The sequence below is a fragment of the Polypterus senegalus genome, unplaced genomic scaffold, assembly GCF_016835505.1.
Source record: "Polypterus senegalus isolate Bchr_013 unplaced genomic scaffold, ASM1683550v1 scaffold_2361, whole genome shotgun sequence".
NCBI classification, from domain to species: Eukaryota; Metazoa; Chordata; class Cladistia; order Polypteriformes; family Polypteridae; genus Polypterus; species Polypterus senegalus.
The window spans coordinates 115,922-128,110 of record NW_024383579.1 but is presented as its reverse complement, the minus strand read 5'-3'; the positions used below and the strand labels follow the sequence as shown (position 1 = coordinate 128,110).

Sequence of the window (12,189 nt, the reverse complement as noted above, 5' to 3'; positions counted from 1 at the left end):
ATGTCTGAATGGCAAGAGTATTGGCACCGGACAGAGACGGGTGAAAGCATAGTTCAACTACTGGGTCCAACCCAGACAGAAAATTATAGATATTATGTGAAAATAATTGGGGAGGCCATTCAGTTCCTCGCAGTCAATGAACTGGCTCAGTGTGGTCACAATCACGTAGGTGGGGAGGAGGGACTTTTCCTTAAGTTCTTTGATTACACAATCAAAAAAGATGCCAAACTTGCAGAAATTGTAAAATACATCCCAGACAACGCAAAATACACATCCAATGTAATTCAAAATGAAATAATTGAGACTCTTGCCAAAATGGTGGTAAAAGATATCAGGACCAAATATAAAAAAGCTGACTCTCCTAGACTTTGCATTAATAGTGATGGTACCAGGGATCGCTGTGACATTGAGAATTTGTCTGTAGTGATTAGATTTGTCCAGAACTCCATGCCTGAAGAACACCTGATTGGCTTAATTGAACTGAATCAGCTTGATGCTGCGTATATTTGTAACCAAATTCTGTCACATCTCTCTGAATTAGGTTACAGCCCAGACAATTTAGTGTGTCAGTGCTTTTGATGGTGCTTCTGCCATGATGTCTGGGGCAAGGGGTGGTGCCCAGGCTTTGTCACAAGTGCATTCCATATGTACACTGCTACCACCACCACCTCCATTTAGCAGTGATACATGCAATGGAATCAGAACCTCTGGCTAAGAAGTTCTTTGACTGGTCAAATTCATTGAACACATTTTGTCACAGACATTATGTTTCACACACATACAATACACCCACACTGAAAAGACTTCTAGAAATATGATGGACCAGTCACTATGATGTCACAAAGTCAACAATGAGGAAGCTATAAGGGGGATTCTCTCAGAGGTAGCAGAGACTGGCACTGCCCCTTTTGATATTTGCATAGAGGCATGTGGTCTTTTGACCCAATTAAAAAAGCAGAATTTCTTCAATACAGGAAAATTCCTCCTTCATGTGCTTGGTGTGCTGAAACCATCTAATGCAATTCTACAGGCACATGCAGTGGACTTGTGCACGGCTGGGGAGGTGGTGACAGTGTCACTGGCCACAGTGACGGAGATGAGATGTGACTCATTCTGGTAGGAGCATTTCTCTCAGTGTGAAAGTAGGGTTAATTCACAGCTTGATGATAGTATTGTCGTGTCCACGCTCAGGCATGGTGACTCTGATAAACAAATTGCTCCTAATCAGACTTTTAAAAGGGCCATGTTCGGCATTCTTAATAGAGTTATTATGGAAATGGAGACAAGATTGAATTATTGAGGGCCACATCGCTTCTCCTGCCAAAATCAGAATTGTTTCTTGATCATTCTCTCCTGAAACCACTTCAGGCACTTGCAAGCACAGAGCAAAACAGCATGAGCTTGCAAAATGAAATTGCTGTTGCAAAAGCAATGTTGATCAATAAACTGCCAGCTGATGCTAATCTCTCTGAAGCATGCAAATGCATTCAGCAGTACAAAGAGGCCTTCCCTATGTTGCATTCGCTATATGTCACAGCACTCATCATTGGTGTGTCTTCAGCCGCATGTGAAAGCTCTTTCTCTATTTTGAACTGCATTCTCACTCCACTCCACTGAACAATGCTGCATTCAAGGAAGAGAAATTTAGTCATTCTGGCACATGAGAAAAACATCCCAGAAAATCGACATGAATGAATTTATTTCAGAATTTGCCAAGAGTAACCTCAGACTTGTCCTGTAGATAATATCCTGGTTAAACACTGGAAACTGATATCCTATAGCCACCCTAATGACTACAATGAGCCACGTTTCTGTTCTTGCTCTCATATGTTGTATACATTTGACTTTATTGGTATTTACCTTGTAGATGTAGTTCTGTATTTGTTCACAAAAAATAATAATACAAGTTCCATTGCCTCTGTTAATTTAATTGAAAAATAGGTTATGATTTATGCCACAATTTTTGCTTTTATATGTTATATAAAACTGTTGTTATTATTATTTGATCCCCCTACAAAAATGGGGATGGATGGATGGATGGATATTTTTTGCACCCCCAGACAAGCCAAATGCCCACCCACTTACTTGATGTTCTGGTCACACCTCTGACGTGTTTATTGTAGGGGCTCTGGAACATATGAGGGCCCTATTGACATCAGCTCTTTAAAAGATAGAAAGCCCACCCTACATAAAGGTCGGTGTGGTGGGTAACTGTAATCAGACCCTTTTGAACAGCAGATTAATTGTTCATACAAGAATTGCTACAGCGGATTGTGTTGATTTAAATGTGTATGGCAGATTCTTGAACCTTTACAGCTGACAGATCTAACAGTACAAGGTGGCCTAAGGTGTGAAAGACTTGACAAGCTGAACGGGAGTGCAATGTATTCTGGGAAGGCTGAAAGGCAAAGCAGGCTGCAGAGTATTGTGTGCAGTTAGAAGTGCAGCTTTGAATTTCCATTGGAAAGCAAGTTTGACTTTGTGATAATAAATTAATAACACTCTGTGTGTTTAGAGGACCTGCAGGCTCTGCTAATGAGATGGAAAGAACACAGCCAGGTGCTCATTTTATTGAGAATGAATTATTCTTATCAAAGCTTTAATTCTAATAAATGTGTACTTACATATCAATTTGTGTGAAATGTAATTAATTTTACTGTTGTTTTGTTTTGAATTGAACACAAATGCCATTTTGTTTCCTAATATGAGCTGCCATTTTGTGACACCAGTTTCATGATGCGATGATCCATCATTAGATGGTGGGTCACTTGAAGTGGCACATCATGACATGATTGGCACAATGACTGAGATGTTGGTGTAAACCTTTGTCCAAGACTGCAGATACATTTGTGTAGAGTTTGGACATATTGCTGCTGACTGTAAGCACAACGCAGAACATTTTGTAAAATCAGCAAATCTTAGCATTGGTGAGGTGGAGGTTTGTAGTCCAACACTGTTGAAGAATTCACTGAGCACTCTGGTGAAAAGTTTAATAAAAAATAAACAAGAATTAATGGACTCTGGGCATTCATAATATTTTAGAAGTTCATCACTAGTGATTAAACTAAATCATATCTGCAGACCATTAAAACTAAAGCTGATGGTGCTATCAGTCAGACCCCTGGTTTTTAGGGTCACCGCCTCTCCCACTCCGCTGAAAGTCTGTCTGCTGCACAGAGAAGTCGCTACCTTTTATGTCATCCGGTGGACATTAGCTCAAAAATAAAACAGTAAAGATCAACAGCTTTGTAATTTCAAACCCTAATTTGTTCATAATGCTCATGTAATGGACCTTGTACTTATGTCTTCATTTTTGGTATAATGTTAATTTATTAACGTGTATTTCATTTAACATCTCCCTGTGATTTTTCTCACTGTGGCATGGCTGTTACCATAATGTGTTGTCCTCGCTGTCACGTGATGCCATCTACAATTCTGATTCCATTGTGAGTTTCATGAGTGTTTTGAACATGTTCAGATCTCCCAGCTGGAATTTTAATTTTTACCTCATGTTGGGGATTTTAATACTCAAGGAATCAACTTCTAAAATCAGAATATTGTTTAGAGCTTCAATTTAGATGTGATGTATTCTTTAACATCTTTTTCTGGGCCATTTTCTGTTTGAGGATTGCGCTGCTACTTGGTGGGTTGCAGTGTTTGTTCCCATGAAGATTTACTATGAAGCTGCAGGGTTACGTCACCTGTGATGTCATCAATGCGCAGGTACAAAGATCACCCTAAAATACTCACCAGTACAGCTACTTACTTTGAACTTTAATTACTAGTATTTTGTAACAAAGCTCTGCCCCTTGACTATGACTTCTGGTTTACGATTTGTTTCTATCTTGATGACTTTTGTTTTTCTCCCTTTGCTTTGTCCTTTGACTCGGTCCTTTCTTGTGATTCTCATTTTTAAGTATTTTAACCAATTTCCGTTTTTACAGTCAGTTCAATTACAAGACCGATTAGAAAATGTATGCAAAAACACGAAAGATTGAACATCCTCTTCATCAGTTAATTCTAGAGTTTAACAAACTGGATGATCAATGCAGGGGGCAGTGAAAATAAAAATCAAGTAGGGCTCAGATTGTCAAATAGCCTGAGATTCTTTGCTTTTCTGACATCTTAAGGTAATCCAGTCAGCTTTTAAATCAGGGTTGCTTGGTTTTTGATCTTCAGACACAGAGTTATGCTTCACATGAGGCCAAAGTAGCCTTTATTGTCTCCTGTTTGGATGAAAAGACCTTGGAATGGGTGTCATATTCAGTTATGATACAAATCACCTGAATGGAGAAACAGCCCTACAGCCTGATGCTGCCACCACCGTACTTCACCGCTGTAATGGTGTTGTGCAGATGAAGAGCAGGGTCTGGTGTCCTACTGATGTGATGCTTAGAACTGAGGACAAAGACGTCAAACTTTGTTTCATCAGACCAGAGAATTTGTCTTCTCACAGTTTGAGAGTCCTTTGGGTGCTTTTTGTCAATATGTAAGCGGTCTTTCGTGTGTCTTTTACTGAGAAGAGGCTTTTACTTGGCCACTCTGACATAGAGCCTAGATCAGCAGAGTGTGACATGGACAAGTTGTTCTTCTGGAAGTTTCTCCCATCTGCACACAGATTTCTCTGGAGCTCAGGCAGAGTGACCTTCAGCTTTTTTTGGTCATCTCTCTTAACCAGACCATTGTCCACTAATTGTTCAGTTTGACTCACAGCTCTAGGAAGAGTCCTGGTTGTTCCAAACTTTTGCCTTTTAGGAATGCACTATAGTGGTATTGCCATGTAAACGGAGTTTGGCCTGCTTCATGGTTTATAAATACAAGGCAGAGAACAACACTGCTTAGTAAAACAGGAACACACATTGACTGGATATGCAATGTCTTTGTCTGTTCTAATTCACCACCTTCCCAGAGACACACAGTATAGGCTGACTGGTGAATCCAAATGATCTCCGAGTGAGAGCTGTCACCCTTCATAATACTACATAACTCTCCTCCTTTGATGGAAAACAACTGTGGAAATCAGCCAGTGAGCACAGGGCATCCTTAACACAAGATGGCTGCTCTTGGCTATAACCACACCAGTGTATCAGCTTGTCCACTCTGGAACCTCTAACCGTATAATCCAAACATCTCTGTACTCTATATTCTTGATGCCCCACCATAGACGGAGGTTTAACAGCAAATATAAAGTAACACATGTGAACTGACTCAAGTCTTAACATCATGATATAAGGTGTGAGTTTGAAAATGACTGAGAAAAGCCACAATATACCCAACTTGTGTAACACTTTTAAGAATGGAATATGGACTGATAAAGCTGGGACCACATATGCAGGATGAATATTTCAAGTCATGCGCCAGACCTTCTAACCAATCTAAATATTGGGATGAAGACGTCTTCTCTTATCATCATATTTTTATCAGAAGTTCTCACCAATGACTTTGATTTCTAGTTGGACTAAAGTATGGGAGAATGGAAGGGCCTCACGAATTCTGACAGACAGGAACTCAGTGGTATCATACGAAATTATTGGTGGTTTAAAACTACATTGACTCTCCAATGGTAGTAAAATCAGGGAGGAGTTAAATAAGATGTTTCTGGAAAATTCTGAAAGAGGAATCATCTTCTTCATGTTAGGCTGAAAAAAGCTTAGAATGCCACACAGAAACTCTCCCTGGTCCTTATCAACTCTTTCTGATAATCCATTAAACTCCGGATGATGACTGAAGTTGACTTTAACTTGGATACCAGTATTGTTACAAAACGCCTTCTAGAGTCAAAACATTAATTGGGGACCCCTACCAGAAAGAAGAGGAATAGGAACATTGTGTAATTTAAGGTCATGTGAAATAAAAAAATTGAACCAATTTCCTTGTGAAAGAGAAAGGAAACAGAAGAATAAAATGATTGCACTTTGAAAACAATCCACAAGGATAAAATCCAAGTATTACCCTTAGAGACTGGCAGATCAGTTAATGAAATCCACCTTTATATCCTCACAAGGCCATATGGTAAGAGCAAGCGGGTGCAACAAATATTTACAATGAAAACAAATGTCACATACCATCACAGAGACTTTAACATTTTAGCCAAATTCATCCACCTGAAATATTGTTGTATAAATTGCAAAGTCTTAAAAATATGAGGGTGACCGAAAAGAATGATGAATGACTCCACCTGAAACTCTACAAATCGCCAATTCAGGAACAAATGACTCAGGTGTCTCAGGAGGTGGCAGAGAACTGGACCACAATGAGTGAAGGGACTCCCAGAAATATTCTAGCAATTCTATGACTGTTGCTCCTAAACTGTTGAAGGTGGACTAATAGGTTTGTGTTCAAATATCACCACATCAGGCGTGTTCAGTCTGGAAGTTGCATCTTCTTTCAGATCATCAACAAGGTAATAAGATACTAAAAAGAGAAACTGACTGAAAAATCAAGGACCACCGCGCTGGTCTTTCATTATGGCACTTTGCAGATTTCACGTAAGTAATATTCCTACAGACTAAAAAGATAAAAAAACTCCAGAGCTGTACCTTCCAGCCAATGTCACCATTCTTCTAAAGCTAATTTAAAAGGAAACATTTTACAATCATCCACATCATAGTTCTGCTCAGAAGCAGATTGTGTCTTCAAAAAATAAGCACATGGATGTACTTTGTCCGTATCCAGCAAGTGCTGAGATAACGCAGCTGCCATACTGACACTAAACACATCGACCTCCACTGAAATGGTGAGGGGGTCTCAAAATGGCAGCAGACATAAATCAAGTCTTTAGATTATCAAACACCTGCTGGGCTTCACATGTTCAAGAAAATCTTTTGGTGCTTCTCTTAGTGAGTGCAGTAATAGGAGCATTCTGGGGATAAAAATTCTTTACAAAGCAACACTAAAAATTTGGAAACCTAACAAAACAGCGTCTGTTTCAATACAAGAATGGCTGATGTGATAACCCAACAACAGTACTGAAGTCTGCTGAAACTCACATTTCTCAAAATTAGCAAACAAGTTATTTTCACTAACACGTGAGAAAGCCTCCTTTACATGAGCTGCATCAGATATGGAATCTTTAGAAAAGACTGAGATATCATTGAAATACATCAACTGAATGACCTCAAAGATCACACAAGATATCCTTAAGGAAAGATAGAAATAGAGCCGGCGCATGAGCCAAACCATATGGCATAACTAAATATATATAGCGGCCTGAATATGTGTTGAAAGCAGACATCCACACAATGCTCTGATTTCAAACCCTGAGGTTGTGACTTCAAATCCTACTGCTGACACCGTGTGACCCTGAGCAAGTCACCTCACCTGCCAATGCAACAATAGGAAAACCAAAAAAAGCGTAACCAGCTCTATCTCAGTTGTGGAAGCTGCTTTGGAGTCAACTAAATGTAAATGTAAGGTAATGGAGGTCCTGACTGTCAGCTAATCTCCAGACAACATTCAGTGGCAGGTTTGAAATTTAAATTTCTAGCAGCATCTGAATGAACAAAGACACAAGAATCACACAGGATAGGAGGACATGTTCGATTTTAAAAATATCCAGCAGTCAAGATTGGTCAAAAACAGAAATGAGTTGAATACTGTCACTGTGTCAGACTTCGTCTGTTATGACTGACTGAGTTAAATTTTAATTTCCTATGTTTTATGGTGTGTTTAACCTAATCTGTATTTTATGTGTGTGTATTTTGTAATTATAAAGTTTGTAATTGTATTTTACCTCAAAACTTTTGAAAACACTCTGAGTCTGTGCTCAGTGATAAGTACAACACAAAAATAAATTGAATTTTATGGAATTGAATTCGATTGAAACATCTCACCCAAATAGCTGACAAACCATTTTAATTGTTGATATCTGCATGTGAACTTACTACAGCATCACTCTGCACCTATGTGACCAGACCAAGAATAAGTCACGCTGTCCATCTGCACATCATCAGTGGGGAGTGTCAAAGGTGTCCATCACTCTTTATAGTCTGCTCAAACTCGACTGATCAGTAAGCCAACATACCTTGTAGCCTCCAAAAGACTGCTGAGTACACATCGCCGAAGATCTTGGAAAGCCTCTCTGTGCTGTGGAATGGTGACTTTGTCCTGCTGACATTGACTCAGGAAACTGAAATCAAAGAAGTTAGAGAAGTAACAACGGTCTTGGAGAGGCACCATTTTTGGAAAGGGTGCAAATAAAGAGATGAGGTGTGGAAGGCTGTTGTCTCCTTTCACATCTTTGTACTTATGAAGGAAACTACACATCCACCAAAATGTACATTTATTGAAGCCATCTAGGAAACTAGAAACAAAAAAAAAAAAAAAAAAATCAGGAGAGAAACACAGCATTTCTTTCTACAGCACTTTTTTACACAAAAGGATGATCAAAGTGCTTTACAAGAAATTAAACATGGAATTATAATAACAAAAAATAAATAAATAATGAAATAAAAAGGAAAAATAGGAAAAGTGCTTAAAAATTACACATATCTTATAGAATACAGTGGATTATAACTTATTTTTGTGTAGCGCTCTATGACTGAAGTCGTTTCCATTTTGTAGGTTGTGTGGTGTTAGACAGAACTGTAGAACATTATAACAATCAGACGAGAACTGGCCATATGGACCAACAAAGCTTGTCAGTCCTGTCCACTTCATGCTTCTAAAATAATATCAAGTCAAGTTTAGAAAATCTCTAAAGTCCTCCTTCCTACCACACTACTTGGTCTCTTATTCCAAGTGTCTGTGGTGCTCTGTGTAAAGAAAAACTTCCTAATGTTTGTGTGAAATTTCCCCTTCTCAAGTTTCCAACTGTGTCCCCGTGTTCTTGATGAGCTCATTTTAAAGTCACCGTCTCGATCCACTGGACTAATTCCCTTCATAATTTTAAACACTTCAGTCAGGTCTCCTCTTAATCTTCTTTTGTTTAAACTGTAAAGGCTCAGCTCTTTTAATCTTTCCTCATCACTCATCCCTGTATTCCTGGACACAGACCAATCGCTCTTCTCTGGACCTTCTCTAGTGCTGTTATGTCCTTTTTGTAGCCTGGTGACCAAAACTGCACCCAGGACTCCAGATGATGCCTCACCAGTGTTGTATAAAGCCTGAGCAGAACCTCCTGTGACTTGTACTCCACACATCAAGGCGCTATATAACCTGACATTCTGTTAGCCTTCTTAATGGCTTCTGAACACTGTCTGGTAGTTGAGAGTCCACAACGGCTCCTAATTCCTTCTCCTAAAGTGTGTAAGAGCCAGTCTTAGAGTGTTTAATGTTAATATTAGAATAATTTAATATCAATAATAAAGTATCAGTTTCTTATACTTACTTAACAATATGCTATAGTCTTTAACCTCTTGTAAGTTAATATGAAAAAGAACCTTCCTAGCTTTATCTGTAAAACTGAGTGTTCATTAAGCTAGTTAGGGAGTCGCCTCATTGCTAACATGAACTGACAGACAAGTTTGCAAATAGCAGATAGGCATTCGGTTTTCTAACCGTTTTGATAGGAAACATTTAAAAGGATGAATGTATGACCAAACTTAGAGAGAAAGGAATCAAGACATGTGAACCTAAAACAGAACTTTCCTTCAACAAGAACCTTTCTTTTCTTTAATGTAATTTTTTTCTTTATTTTGTGTGAATTGTTTTGTTTTGAAATTTACTGAAACTTTTAGAACAAAGATATTTGGTCTGTGCAATTGTTTGAAAATGTGTCACGTTAGTACCAGAACTGTACTATGAAGCAAATTTAAAGCTGCAGAACTTTGGTAACTTGTTTTAAATGCAGCTACAACATGTGCTCTGAATTTCCAGACCTCCCATTGTGTATTCAGACCTCACATTTTTCCTTCCTATGTGTAATACTTTTACATTTACTGACATTAAATCGGCCCAAGCCTGTCTGCTGTCCAAGTCCCTCTGTGATGATTCAGCAGATTCCTGATTATCTGCCAATCCACCTAACTTGGTATCATCTACAAACGTAGCCAGCCTGTTACTTACAGTATATTCGTATCTAAATCGTTTATATATATATATATATATATATATATATATATATATATATATATATATATATATATATATATATATATATATAAAACATAACAGCAGCCCTAGCACTGCCCCCTGCTGGTCACCACTCTTAACATCACCCAGTTCTGAGGAGGCTCCTCTCACCATCACCCTCTGTGTCTGAGCCAATTCTGCACCCACTGACACACATCACCCTGAACTCCCACTTCTTTTAATTTGATGCCCACCCTCTCATGTGGCACCTTATCAAATGCTTTCTGAAAGTCCACATCAATAATCTCATCTGCTCCACTTTGATCGTATCCTTCTGTTCCTTCCTCACAGAATTCCAGCCTGTTAGTAAAACACGACCTCCCTCTTCTGACCCCAAGCTGACTCTCCTGTTCTTGCCAGGTGTTGCTCAATCTTCTCCTTAATAATTCCTTCCATTAATTTTCCTGTGATGCATTTTAAGCTTACTGACCTATAGCTGCTTAGATCTGCCCTGTCACTCTTTTTATACAATGAAATGATATTCACCATTTTCCACTCCTTCATAATTTGCCCAGTGCAAAATGACTTCCAAAAATTTGCATCAAGGGTTTATATCTGCACTCGCTAGCCTACTTAAGAACTCTTTGATGAACGTTATCTGGTCCAGGGTCCTCATGTATAACGCCGTGCGTAGAACTCGCACTATAACATGGCGTAAGCACAAAAGCCGAAATGTGCTTACGCACAGAAAAATCCAGATGCAGGAATCTGTGCGTACTCCAACTTCCACGTTCTTCCGTTACTTAAATCCCGATCAGCGTGAAAACTAACGCTCGTGCACGCGCATTATGTAACACCCCAAATCCTCCCAGAATTACGCCTATTTGAATATGCAAATCAATATAAATCGCCCTTAAGTGCAGCCTTCTGTGAAAAGACAATGGGAAAAGCACGGGGATAAACATAAGAATTTCAGCGAATACCAAGTGGAGGCAAAGGAAAAACATACTATTTGTTCAAATAAACCGTGGTATAATCAACAAAATGAAGTTGATCGAGTGACATAGCGTGTTGGAGAAACTTGAAAGCTCACATTCACAAAATCGCACAGTGCTGGAAATAAAAAAGAAGTCACATATCAAAGTCGCCGTGAAAAGAAGAGTTGTAAGCCCACTGTCTGAGTGTCATATGAAAGATTATTAGAGTACAGAGAAAAAAGGCACACGGTGGGGAAAAAGCACGAAATGTCAACTTCAATCTCAACATTTCCACTTTAATCACGTAGTTTATTTTGTCATTTAGTAGAACATTATAAACTTCATCTTAAAATCGTTTAATTAACCAGTTTCTCAAATCACATTGTAATTAAAGTAGCACGTTAAATGCTTTGTTTTGTATTTGATCTTCTACTCGTATGTGATCTGTGTTTGTGAATCACTACTTGCTTCTTAAACTGGCTCTCTTCCTCCAACTGGACACAGAGTCCATTACATTCGTGATATTACAGCTCTCTGAATAACTAAAATACTGAGATGTATACGTGATGTCATTTTCATGATGATAGGAGCTAAAGCACATTATTAAACATGTGTTTCATGAGCCTCGTGCTCATGACAAGCATTTATCTTTTGTCGAAATTTGTCGCTGCGTTTTTAACTGTGTTGTTATTTTCTCTTTCTGTTTTATATTCAATATATATTGGTGGCGCCCAAGAGTCCTTGCTTTTCTTTCCCCAAGTAACCGATCGCCATACAATCAGCTCTGTAATAAACGTTAAGCCATCTGTAAGCTTAGCGCCGATTCTTCAAAACGTTTAAAGAACATTGAAATATCTTCGTAGTACATGTTTAATTATTCTATCTTTCACGACACTCCCAGTGAAGAATATAGATTATTTAAATGAAGTTAAAGTTTTATCTGTATAATTTAACAAACATATTTTGCTGCATTTCACCTTAAAAATGATATCGTCATCATATGTAAATACGCGCTTTATAAAGTGGCTCAGGTTGTGAGATATTATAACTGTAGTGCAAGTTTACAGTGCGGTGATTGTACTTATAAGTCCTAACAGTTCTACAAGGAGCAGTGATTGAGTGCATTTAAAGTTCTTGGGATGAAACTGTTTCTGAACCGCGAGGTCTGTACAGGAAAGGCTTTAAAACGTTTTGCAGTGGC

General features: G+C 38.6%; 2 protein-coding genes across 2 annotated transcripts in view; both read right to left on the bottom strand.

Annotated features, from left to right (window-relative positions):
• LOC120521527 overlaps positions 1-8,184 on the bottom strand; it is a 57,289-nt gene extending 49,105 nt beyond the window's left edge. Inside the window, exon 1 of the mRNA XM_039743093.1 lies at positions 8,024-8,184. Within this exon, the coding sequence (XP_039599027.1) occupies positions 8,024-8,178 (155 nt within the window). The 5' untranslated portion in view covers positions 8,179-8,184. The remainder of the gene's footprint in view (positions 1-8,023) is intronic.
• Positions 8,185-8,294: 110 nt separating this feature from the next.
• Positions 8,295-12,189, bottom strand: part of LOC120521528 — a 76,415-nt gene continuing 72,520 nt past the window's right edge. The window contains exon 8 of the mRNA XM_039743095.1: positions 8,295-8,302. Within this exon, the coding sequence (XP_039599029.1) occupies positions 8,295-8,302 (8 nt within the window). The remainder of the gene's footprint in view (positions 8,303-12,189) is intronic.